We start from the raw sequence: 18,740 nt of genomic DNA, 5'->3' as shown, positions 1-18,740 counted from the left end.
GTTGGTCAGCAGGATGAGCTAGAGGATGGGCCCAGCAAAGCAGCAGCTCACAAAGCTTGAGGATAACACAGGGAACAGGATAACTAAATGGAAAGAGTCCTTGGTAACTGGGGAGCTCAGACTTCGGCTTCGAGCAGGCTCAGGAGGACAAAYAGGCAGCTGCGATAAAGGGATCGAAGCCTTCCTCCTCCTCCTCCCTGTCCCCACTGGCCTCAGTGAGTGGAGGCAGGGGGAACAGGTCTATCAAGGCAGTCTCCTCCAGGAAGCAGTGTTGCTGATGATTAATACAAGGGTGGAGAGACACCCAAGCAACAGCTCATTTCCTTTAGGTCCTATCATAAACAAAGGCCATAGCTCCAGCAGTGCCCCTGGGTACTGTTAACTCAGCACAGGGACTCTGTGAGCTGGAGCACCCAGGAAGGAAGCTCAGTCCCACACAAGAATCAGCCAGAAGCATCCCACTGCAGAGACTTCTGGCCTCCACCCCAGTTGGGTCAGGGCATGGGGAGCTGGACTTTATCCATACCGAATCTTGCTGGGCCTTCCTCTCCCACCATCTCCATCTGAACAGAGAGGTGCAGTTCTTAGGAAATACTTTCAGCTCTTGCTGGGATGGGATGGGTGAGGGCTCCTGGTGTCTGCATCAGCCACATCCAGCACATGGTGACCCTGTGGGGACTGTGGCCTCAGTGAAAGTGTCACCATTCCCTCTGTTTATCAGCATAGCTGGCAGTAATCAACTGAGCCTGGTGGGCAGATGGGTTTCCCCTACCCAGTAGGTTGGCAAGGGAAATCCTAGCCCTGCAGCCATCAAGGAGAAGCTGGTTGGGCAAATCTGCCCCCCCTGCCAGGCCCCTGTCTCCGGTAATCCCAGCCCAAGGATGATGCCTGAGGCAGATCATTTTTCTGGCTCCTTTATTTGGGCACAGGCTTTCCCATACAGCTTGCAGGGAGGAAGGGGAAGGGCTGGAAGTMAGGATTATGACCAGGTTTCAGACTGGAAGCGCTGCGATCGTTCCAGGGCTGTGAAATACTCTTCAGCTTCAGAGGGCGACAGGCCACCTTCCAATTGCAACACCGACTGCAGGGCTTCAGTCACTGCTGCTGGCATCTGCTTGGCATTCCTGAGGAGAGAGCAAGTGTTGCGATGTAGGGCAAGCAGGAAAACTGGGGCTACCTCAGCATCCCCAGTGCTCCGCAGAGAACAGCTCCATGTGCTGCAGGCCAGAGCAGGGCGATCAGCTCTAGATGCCGCGTCTTGTGAGCAAGGCAGGAGAGCTGTGGAGCTGGGCTGGCAGCTGCTTCCAACTCTGCTGCCCTCGGGCTTTGGGATTCAACCCCTGCAGCCCCAGCAAGGTGAGGCAGCAGCTCCAGCATACTCCAAATGCAGCTCCAAATACTGGCTCAAGCTGCAAGCCAGGTACATGGCAAGGCAGCTGTGTCACCACAGCTAGACTCCCAGCACCCACATTGGCCTACACAGGTTGCCGCTGAACCAGGGCAAGGGGAACCTGCCTTAGCCTGCAACACTGGCTCCCTGGCCCTGAATAATTGACAGGGTTCAAAAGGCAGCTAGCACTACTCCCTAGAAAGTGGTGCCGTTATCCATATGTGGTTTTTAAGTGTCGGCGTTTGCAGACTCAGAGGTGGCCTGGGTGCCCAAGCCATCCCTGGGTACCCAGGAGCACCCTAGTTTGTTAGCCTTAACTGCAACCAACATTTTGCTTCATTTTCCATCAAGATCATTAGATGGACACAGAGTGATTTGAAACAGGGAATAAGCACAAGTCATAATTTATCTGCAAGAGGGCAGGAAACTATTCTTTCATCCCATGGTTCAACRGAAAACATGTCTGATTCTGAGCCAATACAAAAAAAGTGCTGGGAAGCAGCAGGCTAAGAACACAGTCATTTGAAATCTATCGAAATGGCTCCTTTTAGTAAACCTGAAATGACTTGTTCTGATGTCGACAATTGTAAGCAAGGCCAGTTCGAACTTCAAAAACAAAAGAAATGAAGCAAACATGAGTTCTCATGTAGAAAATACTCAAGTGGGATTCAACAATTCCAAATGCTATTTCTTATGGGAAATAAGAAATTCAGACTTTTCCTGGAGAGAGTTTCATTTTGATGGACTGACTGTGCAACAAAAAACATCTAGGAAAAAATTCCCAGGCAGCTCCAATTGGCATGAACACCTGGCAAAGTCCTTGCTGTTTCCCAAGAATAAGGCAGAACTTTGACTTGCACCTGAAGCTGATTAATGTACCAAAATACACAGAAAGCAGGTTTTCTTTTTCTAGAAGGGTTGTATTGTTTCTGAGTCGGCATTATATGCAAGTAGCAGCCAATGTAGCTGGGCTTGCAATGGAGAACATGYCAAATATCTATCTTTTGCAGAAACAGAGATGTATTTTTAATACTTTAGTCCATAGGCTAGATAAGCTGGGCACAGTTCAAGAGAAGACACAGCTCTGGCTCCCCAGATCCTGCCCCAGCCAGCAAGACCCAGGGAAGACAGGAACACTGCACTACATGGTCCAGGGCTATTTCTCAGGAATATGCAGCCCAAGATTCAATTTTGTCATCTTTCTCGTGGCACAGCTGAACCTGTGAATACTATTACTAGGGAAAAAAAAAAAAAAGGTATTTTCAGTTTTACCCCTGTACCTTCCCATTTGGCAATCTGTGAAAGTCTAGCAGCCCACTGGAAGTTTACAGCAGATGTCTGCAGGCCAGAGAGCAGGACTATCATAAACCGGGGCATCTTTACAAATGGTATGATTTGTTCAGTAGGAGTAGGAAAGCGTCTGTTGGGAACAGGATGGCCTGTTCATGCAAGGGAGATCGTCAAGGCTCTGAGATCCCATCTGCCTGATCAGGGCTGAGGGCCACCCCAGTGCCAGGGACAAAGACTGTTGGCCATGTTAGTGCCAATGAGCTGGGTCTAAGGGTAACCTTGACACCAGAGATACCATCCTCGTGGCTACTCCAAAATCATGGAAGAGTAGAAGTCATGTAATCTCTGCTYTTTTCAAGACTCTGAGAAAGAAGAATCATTTCAAATTCCTTGGCAGATCCCAGAGCATCTCCAGCATTCAGCACCAGAAAGTAGCAAACAGCATGGAAAAGGGTTGTCCGACTGCCAGGGAATTTGGACTGGCAGTCCTATGGGTCTGCGCAACATCAGGACACCATGTTTGGGCGCCCAATCAGCTGGCACATGGGCTGTTGGTGGAGGTACAACCCTCGCATGTTGTCCTTAGTGCATCTTGATGGAGAAAAGGAAACCTGAACCCCAGATCTAAATGTAGGAATTACAGGTTTGGGATAAGGCCCTCCAGAAGGCCCCACAAAGCAATGAGGTATGTCAGACCAAGTAGCAGCACAGGAGTGAGTTACTGAGCAGATGGCAGCCTGGCCTTCTCACTTCCTGGGTAGTAAACAAAWAACCTCCTTCTCCCAGGAATGCAGTAAGGCCAGACTCTCTCTGCAAGGCAGCAGGGAAGTTCGTGTTCTCATGCGGGACAAAGCAGGAAAAAGCCTCCTGCAATTAACTGTTCATGTTGACAGCAAGGCAGAGCTTGGGGTTTGCACAGTGTTTTCCAGGTCACGGAGGTGCAGGACAAACACTATTCCCTGCTTCTCGCCAGCTCAAGGAGCCCAAAGCATTTCACTACTATGTGGCCATGCCCTGGGCAACAGGCAAGCAGGCTTCCTCTCCACCATACTGGCAGGGACTAAGGCAGATGCATTAAAGGAATTGTCCAGTGAAGCAGTCACAGAGTCAAGTATGATGCTGCAGGTCTTCTGCCTCTGACTGCTCCCAGTCAAACAGCCAGACACCACTTCTTGGACAACAGTTGGACATTTTAAATGAGCACAAGGTAGAAGTAAAGCATTTAGCAAATGACTATGTTCTCAAGGGAGGCAGGCTGCGGTTTAAAGCCRCTTGTCCAGACCTGCCCCGGGAAGGCAGTCTCAAGTGCTAAGAGACAGCCAGGATGTGCCAAAGATCCCCAAAGCTATTGCTCAAAAGCCACAGCATAGAAGAGCAGGCCCTGACTGCATACCACTTTGAAAGCCTCCTGCTCACCTGAGCAGCCACAGGAACCGCACAAGCTTTTGCTCCAGTTTCACTAAGCACTGCTAGACAGGGTCTGTACGAAGAGCGGCCCCAGCTCTCTCACATTCACACCTGCCATGGGTCAGAAGCCAGGGAGTCTATAATCTGAATGATACTCTGCCTCTCACCCTGAGCCTCTTCAGTTACCATGTGCCAAGCAGCAGCCCTCAGGGTCTTAGCAATCAGCTCCAACCTTTGGTGCTACAGCTTCATCCATGACACTCATTTTCACACCAGAACCACTGTTCCCAGCTTTCAGATGCACCCCAGTGATCACTCCAATCCTATTTGTAAGAGACCCTGGCTGAACGTGGTGCAGCTACAACCAGTGTGACTGCAGGAACAGCCACGTCCAGGGCTCTRCAGGTCCACGTTGATGGGAGCAGGGCCTTGTAGCCCCACAGAGGACTGCAGAGGTTAGGGGAGTGCTTGTTCTGGAGGCTGCACAGCTCTATCCTAGGAGGTGGGATACTGAAAGGCTCCCAGGGTCTAAGTGATGTGCAGTTCCTGTGGGGAGATCTGTGCTCCCAAGGCACGCACTTACCCAGCCAGGTAGATGTGGGCATTCCTGCTGCTCAGCAGCTCCCACACCAGCTTTCGATTCTCTCGGATACGGTGCTGAACATACACCTTCTCCTCCTGCAGAGAAACACAGTGCTGAATCTACCAGCCCCAGTAGCATCCTTGTCACCTACATGCCTGCCTGGCCCTTGCAGCATGGCCCAGTTGTTCCCAGGRGCCGTTTCCAAGAGTTCAGGGAAATACAGACCCTTCGGAGAGCAGCGGGCACTAGATGCTCAGAGAAGCAGCTGAATCAATTTTCCTGCACATAGGGCATCCTGAAGCCCCCAGGCAGGTGCCCTGGGACAAGTCAGCAGAAGATGGGTACAGCGGTGGGCGCTTTGGTGGGGAAAGCCACCTGAACGGTTGCTGGAAGAGAGATCACTTCACTGCTCCCTGTCTGCTGCCAACTCCAGCGAACAGCAGGGGTTTGCAAGGCTATGAATCAGGGTATCTCCAGGAGTGCTCCTCTCCTCTCCCAGCATGGAAAGAATCACTCAGGCTCTGTGGCTCTCTGCACCAGGGCTGCACAAGGGTGCGGAGATCCTCCTGTGAACCTTTTTGATGTTGGTCCCAGCCTTGGCACTAGTGGGATGTCTGAAAGGGCTTTAAAGGGCAGGAAGCCTCAAGGAACAGCCTCAGTTCCATTCCTTGCCCCTTCATTGTGGTTAGAGACTRGATATAAGAGGCTTCTGGCATAGTACGGACCAGCTGAGGGAAGTTCCCAAATGGTTAAACCACAAGACCTTAAGTATCCAACCAACTGCCCACAGCCCTGGCTTCTGCCCAAGAGGAACACCATTGCTAACGTGCTTGCACTCAGTGCTGGCCTGGACGGCTCCTCTGTGACAAAGGTGACACTGTGATGCAAGCCAGGCCTTCTRCTGCATACCCCACCATGCCAGACTCTGAAAAGTGGTGAGCTGAGCTGCAAGAACAGCCTCCACCCCATGTCCTCCTCCCTCCTATCTAGCCTTAAAGGCAAAAAGGCTCTTGCTGGGTTTCAGGCTCCACAAGCTAATCCAGAGGTGTGTGTGGGCAACACTCCAAACAGCCTTCAACCTTGGCTGTCACAAGAACTGGTCACCACATAGTCAGCTAGTCCCACACAGCTACAGTAGTTATGTTGTAGAAGGACAGAGCCAGGCCACCCCCAAGCACAGCTCTACTGATCCAGCTCCAGTGACAGGAGCTGGAGGAGGTAAGCAAGCCCATTGCAAGCACCAATACACCCAGACAGCAGCTCAGCTTCAGAATCATTAGCATTAATCAGCTAAGTGCTGACAGAGACTCTGCCAATGAGGCTGGGGCTCTAAGCAGGTCCTCAGATGACCTGCAGCTACCTGGAAACCACAGCATCCCAGATGACAAACCCCGGTCACAGCGTCTCAGCTAAACCCCAATGCATCCTGCTGAGAATTAGCGACAGTCGTATTAGGCAGGGATCAGTCTACACCACTGGGGCAGAAGTGATGTGACAGAAGGTCACTACAGAGGCGACCTTACAGAGAGAAGAAGGGAAGCCTGCTCAGCTATGGAGCATCACAGCTCCTGCTAGGCTCTTTGAAAAGAAGTACTCRACGGCTTAATACCTGTGGCATCTCYCAGAACTGCAGGTACAAGGCCTACAGCATTCACTACTGCCTAATGCAGCACCCACTATGGGGCTGCACTCCCACTCACCTCCTGTGCAGTACTGCAAGGGCTCCATAGCAAAAGACCCTCAAGACAAGCAGCATTRCCCCATGAAGCAGCCAAAGCAGGAAGGCTAGGAGACACAGACACATGCATCCTGCCCCTCTAGAGTTTGTGAGGGCAAGAGATGGCTCTGGGGCTGCTCTGCAGATCTAAGTAGCAGCAGCAGAGGGCTAAGCAGTGAAACAAAAAAATCCCAGCTCACTGAGCCTCTCCAGCAGCAGAAAAAACCCTGCAGCTTGAGGGAAGAAAGGCTGAGGGAGAGCTGTCTATTGGAAATACAGCCTAGGAAAGAAGAGAAAGAGTAAAGTGAGGGGCTGAGGTGCTGGGGTGCTCTTACCTCTGKGGAGCTTTCTCCTGAATGGCTGGGGAGAGCTAGCATGGAAGTATTGAGGGCTGGGGCAGGAGGCCAAGCTGCTCGACTTCAGCCAGTGCTCAGAGGGATGCAGTTGGGAGGGTGGCATTCAATAGAAAAAGGGTATTGTCTGGTGACCCCTCCTGGGAAGCTTGGGAGCCTTTTATCACTCACGTGTTCCAGCCAAACAAAGCTGACTAACACTCTATCTGCTCCAGCGCTTGCCAGCCTGTCCCAGTGACCTTCCCAGTTCAACTCAGCCTGCTCGTGCCTGGCTGGGCAGTGGCTCTGTGCTCCTGGTGGGGATCCCCGGCTTGCACCACAGCAGGACCACGGTAGCACGAGGGAGTGTGATGACCACTATGCCACCCCAGCAGGCCCTCTGCAGGCCGTGCCAATGGGCACAGGAGCCCAGGAACATTGACAGGGCCCTGTCAGTGCCGCCTGGGCCACTTCCATGTACATTCCCCTCCTCCAGGAACTAACCTGGTCCCTGGAGAAGGCTGTAAAAAGCATCAGGAAGCTCTTCGTCACCAGCTCTTCCCACTCCAACTGGCAGTAGAAGTCCTTGGATTTCTGTCGGCAGCCAAAGAATAAGCAGTTTCCTGTGGACAGCAGATCAAAAGGACCACGCTGGGACAGACTGCATGCCCCATGAGGGCTAGGGAATGGTGGTGCCCACAGCACCCATAGGCAGAGCCCCAAGGCCAGCGCTGACCTAACATTTCTGGCTGATAGCCCTGGCCAGGGAACAGCCAGGAGGATTCAAAAATCACATGAACTCAAAGTCAGGTGGCCTGCAGCAATCTTAGGACCTCTGTGAGAGGGGGAAGCAAGAGTCGTGGGGTAGGTAGAGTGGGTACAGCCAGCCTCAGAGCTGCATGTTCATCTCTGCTAGCCCTTTCTCAGCTTCCTGCTGAGACCTGCAGCTGAGCTGGGGGAAAGGARGATGAGACAAGGGCAAGCAAAGGACCGAATCCTGGTCCAGCAGATGAGCTCCACAACCCTTCTTTGCTTAGAGAGTCAAGAAAGAGCCTCTGCAGAGCTTGCAACTGAATGCTAGGTCCTACCCTGACCCAAGAGATAGCCTTGCAACACAGCCTGTGAATAACTCACAGCTCGCACACAYCAGGCTCTAGTCCTTGCCTCCTCCAGAGCATACATACCTGTGGTCTGTCCTGCTACAGTTGAGCTGAGCTTTCTCCCACTTAACCACAGCACAGCCTGTGCCTGTCCAAAGCCTCAGGAGCCCCCAGTCCTTCCTTTCTGTACATTGAACAAACCTGCCTGTTGCAAGAGGCAGCCTGGAGTCCCTCCAAGGATCCTGCCTCACCTCTCCGTCCCTGTGCTACACGCTCTTGTATTGCTGCTCGGAAGGGTGCTACTCCTGTGCCAGGGCCAATCATGATCACGGGAGTGTCAGGGTCAGCTGGGAACTTCATTCCTCCTTTCTTCACCCAAAGAGGCACCCGGACATCTCCTGCAAAACAAACAGACTGACTAGCATCAATCTATGACCACTACATCCATAAACCACCCATAACACATCCCGAGAGGGCACTGCCTAGGCCAACCCAAAGCTACGCCAGACTTCAGCAAATCCACAATGCTCTGGAAATACGGACTGCGCTTGGCTTAACATCACCCCAGCCCCAAGGCACTCATGGTGCTACACTACACTATGTGTGTGTGAAAAGCCTTTCGGCTGTCCCAGCAAATGCTTTRTCACTCTTCAAAGTACTTAAGTGAATCACAGAGCAAGGCAAAAGTGCCACAGCACTTGGGCTTAGTCTCATATAGACACTGGGTACCATGAAAGACAGCGGCGAAAGTAAGCAGCAATCTCTACTTGGCTATTATGTAAGGGAGACAGAGGAGAGGTGAAGATACCCATCTGGGTACTCTGAGAAGAGCCAGTCATGCTCTGGAGACACACAGAGGAATCTTCTGCTGTCCTGTAGCAGGAAGACCCTATGAGCTTACCGCACTTGCTAGGGAACGCAGCTGCAGGGGTTTTGATTAGAGCAGCACACAGAGGCTTAGTGGGGCAGGACAGACGTGCTCAAAGGAATCAGCATTCTTCATAGAACTAGTGCTATGGGGCTGGAGGTGTCCAGCAACTAGAACATTTCCAGCTCCAGGATGCCAGAAGCAGCCATCTAGGGGGACAGCAAGGTGCACTGGCATTGGGAGCAGGAGGGTCAAGCAGGTGGGAGAAAACCAGGAATGCAGGGTGCTCAGCGCAGGCTGGGGAGAGGCACAGACATACTGTTCTCTGAAGAGCATGGGAGCAGAGAAGAAGGACAGCAACTGTGAGTTCAGCTGTCCTGCTCAGCTGTTTTGCTCCAGCTCCATTCAGCAGTGGTACTTCACCTAAGGTCCAGGCAGCTTTGGTGCATGGCTAATGCACACAGAGCTCCACCATGGTATCATGGGATCAGCAATGTGTTTTGTGGCAGTGCACAGAGCCCTCCAAATAGTCCAAGCAATTTTTTACCATGTTGTGGGTTGAGAGAAGCCAACCAAGTAGAGCAGAGACCACGGCGGGGTTTGCTGAGCCGCGTCTTGTACTGCACTACTGCCATAAGGATCTGAATCCGGTTGGGGTGAGCCTGTGTGCAGACAGGAASCATGAGAAATGAGACATTCAGGACAAAAATAATAATAACAAAAAAACCTCAAAAAACCCACAACAGGCTACAGCAGAACTCCAGAGTGACAAGAATTCATGGCCAAAAAGGATCCCCGGGTGGAAGACTACTTCTCACACATCACCAACCATTGGAGACAGGCGTCTGCCTGCAGGCAGAGAGCAGGTCCAGGAGGAGTGGAACAGGCATAGTGCTGTAGGAAAAGTCCAGCGACTCTTCCAGGAACAGATCCTGTGCCCATCTCTGACCAGGAACCTAACCTGAAACGACTGCTTGGATACATAACTGGGTTCATCCCTGCCCCAAGCCTTTCCAATGGGGAAAGAGGCTTTCCCAGAGAAGCACTGTTGCAGGATTGTTCTGCACAGCTGGTAAGGCAGGCAGAGACAGTCCAACCCAAGAGACCTCTGGGGAGGGAACACAGCAGGTGCTTGGGTTGATGTCTCCTAAGCCACCCGGGTCAGGCCCCCTGCCACCTGCTGGCAGCAGCAGGAAACAACATGACCCCACTTCCCATGTCCAGATCGTGCAGGGATGCTCCCAGCCTCTGTGGCGCTGCATCCCACAGCTCCACAGGACAAGGACCTCTGYAGCATGCTGTGCCAGCCCCAGCACTTGTAGGGCTGCAGAAGGGCAAATGCCCTAAGTAAGAGGCTGGCCAGGGCACACAGGTTAACATCCAGCATGTCAGCATGCTGTAGGCTCACAGCAGAGCGGGTGTTTGGGTGTACTACGGGTCTGGGAGCATATCATCAACATCTGCAGCACGCATATCACAAGCTGCTAGGCCAGGGCCTGCCAGGACCTCAGTTCAGTGCCTCACATTAGATCTAGAATGACTGAGCTCTTACCAGCATAGAGGAAGCGATGGAGAAGGCGCGAGGTCTGATACGAGGAATGAGGTCCAGCAGATACTCAGGTGGAATGGCGCATGTGGTGTGAGGGAAATCCCAAAGGGTCTGGCAAAGCCAAGCAGACATGAGAATTGGAGCAGCCCTGYCTGCTCTTCAGAGTGGCAAAGGCTCCCTTCCACTGCTTTCCCACACTGCCCATGCCATTTGACTGAAAGCACCACACCAGGTGCTTCCAAGCTCCAACCTACCACCCAATACCCTCCACTTGTCCCCAGAGTCCTGCACACAGCAGTCCCCAGGCTGCAGCACAGGACATACCAGAGCCCAAGGATTTGGAGCAGGTCTTAACCACCAGTAGCAATCAGCAGAAATTTCAGAAAACAGGTGAAGTAAATTCCTCAGTCAATAAACATCTTGGTGCTTTATGCCAAGACACAGTTCTCATTGTGTAGGCTTGCCATGCTCCTCCAGTCCTACCTCAAGAGTGGTCCTGCGGGGCCGGTTACAGTAGCTGTACAGCTCTTCCTGGCCCTGTGCAGAGCTGAACTCCTGCAGCTTCTCCCGCTCCAGTTCATTCGGAGAGAAGGAGGACAAGAGCTCGAAGAAGGAGCGGCGGGGCACGCAGGAGATGTCAAGGTAATGGGTAACCAGGTGCTGGATAGTGCAGGGCTGTGGCAAGAGGGCAGGGAGGGCTGTGCCTGCAAGGCAAAGCAGCAGGGACAGGTCAGGGCCACCACCCAAGCAGGACATCTGAGCACCACCTGCCTGCTGCCCCTGTAGGCTCTGCTACTCCCTTGGTGCCGAAAGGGCAGCCCTGCTGTTTAGAAGCACCTCCACATCATGTGAAGGAAGTAGTGGAGCTGACTAACCTCTGCCATCCCTGCAAGCCCACTGGCTTGCGACAGAGAAATCCAGCAGGGCTGAGCAGGGAGCAGTCCTTCACTGCATGTAAGTGCGTCTGGACAGTGCCTCATCTATACAGGTCCCACCTTGCCCACATACACTGCATGGAAATAACTAWCAGTGTCCTGTGTGTTAGACCTGTCCTTGTCTCCTATTTCCCTCAAGAATATGAGGAACAGCTTGAGCTCCTCTTGGGTTTGCTTGTTAGGCCAAAATTCCAGCACTGTTGGACATGAGAGAGAGGAAGAGGGAATGGAAGTCACACTGTCGGAAAATGTTAGTCACTGTAGGTTAAGTAGCAGATGTCTGCTGTAAATTGTATGCATGCTACATGCAGCAGCGGACATTAGGAAAGGAAGGATGAAATGAGCCCTGGRCACTGCTACCTAAAAGAGGATTGAAGAATTGCTCTCATGATTTTGACATCTGACTAATTAAACCAAACTAATGTGCCAACATGTTTTATAACGTGATGGATTCCATACTCATCTGGAGATGCATAAATCAAGATCTGTGATCCCTCAGGAGAAACAGATCCCTGCAGGTGGGGCAAAATGCCAGAGGAGCAATGTTGGGACAGATCAGGATCAAGAATGTTCAGAGACAATGTGAGTGAAGCTCTGGCATCTTGGAGACAGAGAGGTCTTTTCCTATCATGGTGGCTTGGACACTTCCTGGGCCACAGAAGCCATCAGAGGGTCCTCACAGCACTGTCCAGCTTGAGCTGGCATCAAGCAGAGGAGAGGTGATTATGCTGTGTCCTCTGCAAGGTCCAGGCCTTCTCCTTTCTTGGTACAGACCACACCAAAGAGACTGATATCAAGTGATTCATGTGCTCTCCCTGTGTGGGCAAAAAGAGTTTGATGCCAAAGATGACTGCTGTGTTCCCCCATTCCTGGAGGCAATCAGAAAATGAAGGAGCTTATCAGAACACAGGTCAGAGCCTCATGAGCTGAGGAAAATGAATGAAGTTTTCCAGTAGATATCACGGTGAGTCACTTTCTTCCTGCCATCTTCAATTCTTTGTGATCTCTGTGGGATCCCATTTCCCAGTCAATCTGGACAGTGCTCTGACCATGGAGAGGATGCACACTTGGGAGAGAAGTCTCCCCTGGGCATTAGGCAGATGGTAGTGCCTGGCAAGGGTGTTGTGAGTGTCTCCGAAGGGTTTCTCCAGTTGTTGATGCCAGTTTGTGGTGGCAGAAGTAACTGCAGTAGGTCTCTGGGGTATGTTTTTAGTGGGGACACTGACACACCCAGAGCAAGGAACCATAGGTACAGGACAGCAATCTGAGCAACCCAACTTGGTTCTTGGCCAGGAAAAACAGAGGCCTTTAYGCTGGGGGATATGGAGAAACAAGGCATGGGTGCAGCCCAGACACAGCTAGGTTCCTTCCTTGAACCACATCGGCCCTAATGTAGGATCCACACAGAGAAAATCTGTGAGGAAAGGAGACCCTCAGCATAGCAAGACAAGCAGATGTCCTGTACCTATCAGTCACTCCCAACTCCTCATCCATGAGGTCTAACGCAAAGGAAAAGCAGAGCTCCAGGCTGGATCAGAGCTCAGTGGGCTGCCCCATCCTAGTAGGAAGGGAAAGGAGCAGCTGGAAGGACCTACCAGGCTCTGAGGGCTTCAGCACAAAGTATCTGTCTGGATCCAGGCGCAGGAGTTGGCAGAACTGCTGCACGTCTTCAGGGGAGTTCTGGGGCTGGATCATCACCACGTCTCCTGCGCTGAACCTGCAAATACAGCAGGGTCTGTTCAGCGCAGCCACATGGCAGGCCCATGGGAAGAGCACTGGGATCCTGACCAGTATCCACCAGAGGCCACTTAGACAAAAACGCAGTGTCAATAACATTATGCTCTGACTTGACAAGGTAGAGAGAGCTGGCCCATGGGTACAGCCCACACCGTGTCATACAGCCCACCATGCCCTGACTTTGTCATGAGAATAGGCAGTGCAGTAGGGATACGACCGCGGAAAATAGGCTGCAGCCTTGGACATTGCTGAAGGAGGGGAGTAGAAAGGAAAAGAAGCTATGAGACACCTGACTCTCCTTCACAACGGTAGTGTGAACGCAGACCTGTGGCAGGTTGGGAGGCAGTGAATTATCCCCCTTAACAAAAGGGCCAGAGGGGTCCTGCAGAAACCAAGGGACCTGGAACAACCAGGAGAGATGCAGAAAGCCAAACACAAACAGACAGAACAAGCAAGCACTTCAGGCCAGCCAGACACCCTGCAAGGCCAGGACCCCAAAGATCAACAGGGAAGGACAGCACAGCTTCTGCATCAAGCTATGGCAAGAGGAACCAGCTTCCCACACAGCAAAGCTTGGGGGAGCCAGGAAAATGCTCACGTGATTCCTGAGCCTGTAACATCAAACTCAATGAGCCGGACATCCTGGAAATGGGATTCTGCTGTGACCCGCTGATTGGACACCATCCGAGCAGCAAAGGGATGTAGTTCCGTGGGAACAGCCCTGGGTGCTCTTGGTTGGAGCAGGCCACCATCAGAGCATGAGGAGTCCTCAGCCAGGTAGTGCAGGGTGTACTTTGGGGGCAGGCTGTGGGGAAGACAGCAGTGCAACACAGTTACCTCCATGCCATAGCTCCTCTGCTGCCTTAGCCTCAGAGGCCAGTGCCAGGCAGAGGACTTGAAGTATCCCACAATATCCACCACCCATGGTCGCTGACCCTTGAAGCTGACATGGGGTAAGAGAACATAGCCCAGCCAGACTGCCAGGAGAAGGAGACAGGCAATCCTGAAGGCATCACAGTAGGCAGACCTAGGCTGGCCAGACAAATGCTCTCCACAAGTTTGCCAAGCACAGGGGCATATCAGGACAGTGAGGTGAGCAGAACCCTGCCAGGGCAGCTAGCACGCACCAAGGGCACCTAGATGGAGAAGACAGACCATCCAAGGCCAAAGTCTAAGGGATAACTGAGACACTGGCAGCTGTGCGGGGAGGTTTCCTTGTGAAAGCAGAGCATACCTCCACCCCAGGGATCAGCCAAGGAAGCAGGGTATTCCACACCAGCCAGCTCCTAGTGGGGCTGGAAAGCTGTCGATACTCTCTGCTCACCCTCTGCACTCACCGCACATCTGGACTGATGATCTCAAGACCAGGAGGGAGAGGGTACAAGGAAAGGATCTTGTCCCATAAGTCCACAAGCCATGGATCAACCACTGCATCTGATCTGCAAGGGGGAAATCCAGGCTGCACCAGAGCTGTGATTCTCCCACCGGCTCTCCAAGCTCAAAGGCTGTTACCCCCGCAGCCTGCACCGAAGCTGAAGGGCACTGCGGTGTCATGTGCCACTATGGCTCTACACCCTCATCCTGCCAGCCTGATGTTTCCCACTGCACATGGACAATGCCAGACCGCCCCTCAGGAAAACCTGCTCCTGCTCCCTTTTACCAGCATAGGCAGTAACTCCATGCTGTTCCTCTTCCAGATTCAGATGAGGAAACGTGTCTCTCAGTTGCTCTCAGCACTCACCTGCCCTCTGGGGCACAACCACTGACACCTGAACAGAACRGCTGACCCACTGAGAGCATGCAGTTGCAGTCACTGACACCCCAAACCCAAATAGAGCTTCTGACATGTGACCCAAGGCTCTCCCTCCTGCCATCTGTCCACATSAGGCTCTTACCCCAAATCATGCTGGTCATCTCCCAGTGCCACTGGCAACAGAGGGCTGCCCCCAAGCTGTAGCACCCGTTTGTGCAGCTTCTTCGCAACAAAATTAAACCTGAGCAAAGAATAATTGCAGCTGTAGTGGGCAGCACTCCTCCAACAGGACAGTAGACATCGGTTACACGAGCCCACACATGCTCCCAGGACCATGCTTGAGCAGCGCACAGGCAGGTTCAGCCAGTTGCAGCATACACGAGCTGGCCCTATGCCCTGCCCAGCCCAGCCCATGCCAGGAACAGCTCAGAGAAGTAGTTGACTGTCACTTGCTGGGCAGAACAGACTCCTCAGGACTTGAGCAGGGGGACTGAAGCAGGGTCCAGCTTCCTTTCAGGGCAGCTTGCGCCCCAGACAAAAAAAAAATACTTCCTTCTCTCTACCCTCTCTAGCCCACTCTACTGCAGCGCTCAACTGCACTCCTGTCACACCTCACAGCAGCCCTGCAGAGCACACAGGAGCAATCTTTCGGGATGCCATTTAAAACTGTTTGGTGACTCTGGTTAGCTGGGCCCACAGAAACTACTGTGCATGGGCTTTCTTAGGATACAGAGAGAGTAGGGCATGACTGTAATACCTGGCTGGCCAGCAGTGTCTGAGACACTCCAGAAAAGTGTCTGCTTGAGGAGGCTGAGAGGAGAAAAACAGGCAGCAGCCCAATTTCTTGGGGGCTAGCAGGGACATGGACTCACAGGGCAAAGATTTTTAAGGATGGTGGAAATTTCACCTTGTTCAAATTGCTGCTCTAGAGTCACTTTTTCGTCTCCCTCTGCCTGCTCTGTTCCCTAGGCACTCTGGTCTTGCTCACAGCCCCAATTCCAAGGAGCTGCTGTTGCAGGGCAAGCAGGGAGCCAAGGAGATCTGCTTACTTGGGATAAGAGGAGTCTCCGAGGCCCAGCACAGCATAGTCCATCTGGCACAAGGAACTGGGTGGCAGGTTCTTCCGGAACAGAAACCGCCAGAACATCTATAAAGGAGCATGGCTGGGGAGTCACACTGCTGCAGCAAGGACACCTTCCCTCAGCGACCCCCATTTCCATTCCTCCACCGGGTCCCTGCTGCTGAGTCCTGACAGGGCAGGGAGCATAGCCTGGCAGCTTCCTTTGCTGAGTATGTCTGTTCAGTCAGCGGCTGTAATCTTAGAGCACCTTATTTTATGAAAGCAATCCCTGAAGCTAGCTGTTAGTGCTTCCTGCCAGAAAGATGATGCTCTGTGAGGTCTCCACAAATCTGAGTCTCTTGCTAAAGCAGCAGCCCCTCTCAGCTTTTAAGTTGCTGAAATCTCACCCGCTTTCCTGTTCATGTTCCATCAGTTACATGAGATGCCTCTCAGCCCCATTCAGTGAGCAAACATCTACTTGATGCTATCCTGCAGGATGACTGGTGTTACTTCAAAGCCTCCAGCTCCAAAAAATCTGTAATTCAAGCTGCTCAGAAGAGTAAAGCCAGTCATAGGACCAGACACATAAAAGTAACATAGACTGGAATGTACCCTACCTTCATGTTGTCAGGTGGGTCGCCCTGGCCAGTGGTTGCACACACAAATACCACCAACAGCTCATTGATGAGGTTTGCCTGTGGGCACAGACAAGCATAGAAAGGCGTGCTTAGTTCAGTAGCCTACAAACACATGCCCCTAGCCAACCAGATCCAGCTGCTCACATAAGATTCAGGTCATGGACAGACCACGCTTGGCATAAACCCACAGCGTCGTGTGGCACATCCTCTTCTAACACTACTGCAGCATCATCTGCTCCCTATATAGGCTGCCTGCAGCAACAGCTCCTTGGTTCTCCTTGCCTTGCAGGAACTGGGCCTGATGAAACTCAGGATAAGGCTGGGCATCTGTAATTTAACAGTGATTCTATCCCAAGAGCCACTGCTTAGCTTTCACATTTTAAGCTGAGTTAAGCACAAACTGCCCTCACAGAGGGCACACAGCCATGATCTGATGAAATATAAGAGGTCACAGTAAGGTTGGGGGATGCCTGAGCTCTAGAAATGGGATTAGTAGAGATGGAGCAAGACTAGAACTGCCTGGAGCACCTTCTTGCTCACCACTCACCACATCATAGCTGTCCAGTGCCTCCACTCTGCACTGAAAGTGGCGTCGTTTGGCTTCTCTGCCAATTCTCTCAGCTGTGTCTTCAGCTGTCCCAGTCTGGCTGCCAAAAAGAATGAGGAGTTTCCGTTCTGCCATCTGAAGGAGAAAGAACCAAAGAAATCACCAAGAGGCAAGGCAAGRCAAGGCAAGGCAAGGCAAGGCTGGACCTGCTCTCTGCTCTGGGCTGGGAATCACCTTAAAACCTACTCACGCTTCAAAGCAGTTCTGGTAGCTTTTCGTTCAAGTGTACTTTGGGGGAATGACACCGCATACTTTGGCAAACAACACGGACAGAGACAGTCTAATAGTTCAATGAAAGTGTCATGATTCAAGGCTCCTAGTCTTTCTTTCCAACCTCAGACAACGCTGAGTGAGTGACACCATCTTCACTGCAGAATCCTTGTCTGTAGGAGCAGCACTGACAGTACTGCACTCCTCACCCTTACTGCCAAGGCAAAGGGAGAGGACTGACGTAGAGGTATAAAACCCAGGGACAGCGACTCACATTCTAGCTCATTTTAGCTGGCCTCTCCACCTTGGTTAGCACATCTCTGGAATCAGTCTTTCCATTTTTCCCATTTTAACACATTTTCCCCTAATGCTGTGAGAACTGCCACTCGAGGAGGTGAGGCAGGCAGGAGGTGAGCCWAGGAGCTCAGCAACACAGAAAAGTTTGACTAAAGACACAGTGCTCTCCACTGCAGGAGAAGATGGCCTCCTGTGCTGCTCTCCTCCAGCAGCAAGGCCCCTAGATATTACTGGAAATCACAGCACACAGGAAATCCACCCAGCTGGATACTAGAGCTGTAAATTTACAGCACCCCTACAGGGAATGTGTTCTACTCTTAGAAAAGCTACTGATAAAAACTGAGGGAACATTACCAGCCTTTCTAAACACCAATTCCTACAGAGRGGCTGCAGCTCCAAGGGACTTTCCCCTTGCCCAGAGCCAAGTGGATTTTTCCAGAAGAGCTGGCACAACCCATGTGCCGTTCTGGACATGTACGCTGCTTGCTCAGCTCCAGGAACAAGACTATTTGCTCATCCACCCAGTCGCACTCCCTGACACAACGACTCGCTGAGTAGAGGCAGCTCCCCCACTGCCCTGCCTTTGGGGTCCCTTGGGGCGCTGCCCTTCGCAGCAGGCAGTAGATGCTGCCATGAACAACTAGTGCACACAGGGGCAGGGGCCTGAGCCAGCTCCCAGCCCCCCGGGGCATGGAGGCCACCCCGCACAGGGGGCTGCTGCCACAGGGTGATGGTCCTAGGCTGGGGAGCCCCACAGCAGCCTCAGCCACCCGTCACTCCACCTGGAGGCTCTCGCGGGCCCAGGGGACGGGAGAAGGGGCACCCCGGGGAAGGGGGCACCCCGGGGAAGGAGGGGGAGCACCGAGGGATGGGGCACCCCGAGGAGGGGGAGCGCAGCACCGAGGGAAGAGGCACCACCGAGGTAAAGGGCGCCCGGGGGAGAGGCTGCACCCTCAGGACGGGCACCTCGGGGAGGCCCCTGGCGACGGGAGGCCCCGAGGGAAGGGAAGGGACGTCCCGGGGAAGGAGGGCCCCTGGTGCCGGCCCTCGGGGCGGAGAGGCAGCGGGAGGCGGGGGAGGGACGGCGAGGCCCGCGGCAGACCCGGCGGGGCCCCGGCAGCGCCTCCCACAGCCCCGCACCACGGGGCCAGGAGGCTGCGAGAAGAGCGCGAACCGCGGCGGCGGCGGCGCCTCGGGGGCCGCAGCACCCACCGTGCGCCCGGCGCCGCGGCTGCCGCCGCTTCCGCCGACGTCATCAGCCGCCGCC

General features: G+C 53.1%; 1 protein-coding gene across 3 annotated transcripts; it reads right to left on the bottom strand.

Annotated features, from left to right (window-relative positions):
* Nucleotides 1-898: 898 nt before the first annotated feature.
* Nucleotides 899-18,714, bottom strand: NDOR1 (NADPH dependent diflavin oxidoreductase 1). Of its 3 annotated transcripts, none has more exons than XM_085308344.1 (15): nt 18,686-18,714; nt 16,907-17,041; nt 16,339-16,416; nt 15,711-15,808; nt 14,804-14,902; nt 14,246-14,347; nt 13,507-13,713; nt 12,767-12,888; nt 10,720-10,940; nt 10,240-10,347; nt 9,235-9,349; nt 8,071-8,217; nt 7,224-7,342; nt 4,671-4,765; nt 899-1,124 (listed from the first exon to the last, which is right to left on the bottom strand). In XM_085308344.1, the coding sequence occupies exons 2-15, from the start codon at nt 17,039-17,041 to the stop codon at nt 980-982; spliced, it is 1,791 nt and encodes a 596-aa protein (XP_085164470.1). In that variant the 5' UTR covers nt 18,686-18,714; the 3' UTR covers nt 899-979. The 3 variants fall into 3 exon arrangements, with proteins under 3 accessions (XP_085164470.1, XP_085164471.1, XP_085164469.1); XM_085308345.1 differs by lacking the exon at nt 18,686-18,714 and adding an exon at nt 17,828-17,961; XM_085308343.1 differs by lacking the exons at nt 14,246-14,347; nt 18,686-18,714 and adding an exon at nt 17,828-17,959.
* Between the last annotated feature and the right edge of the window lie 26 nt (nt 18,715-18,740).

Source organism: Rhea americana, unplaced genomic scaffold, assembly GCF_003343005.1.
Source record: "Rhea americana isolate MKP2758 unplaced genomic scaffold, rheAme1 scaffold_273, whole genome shotgun sequence".
NCBI classification, from domain to species: domain Eukaryota; kingdom Metazoa; phylum Chordata; class Aves; order Rheiformes; family Rheidae; genus Rhea; species Rhea americana.
Note: the sequence above shows the minus strand (reverse complement) of the source record. Positions and strands in the feature narration are given on the sequence as shown.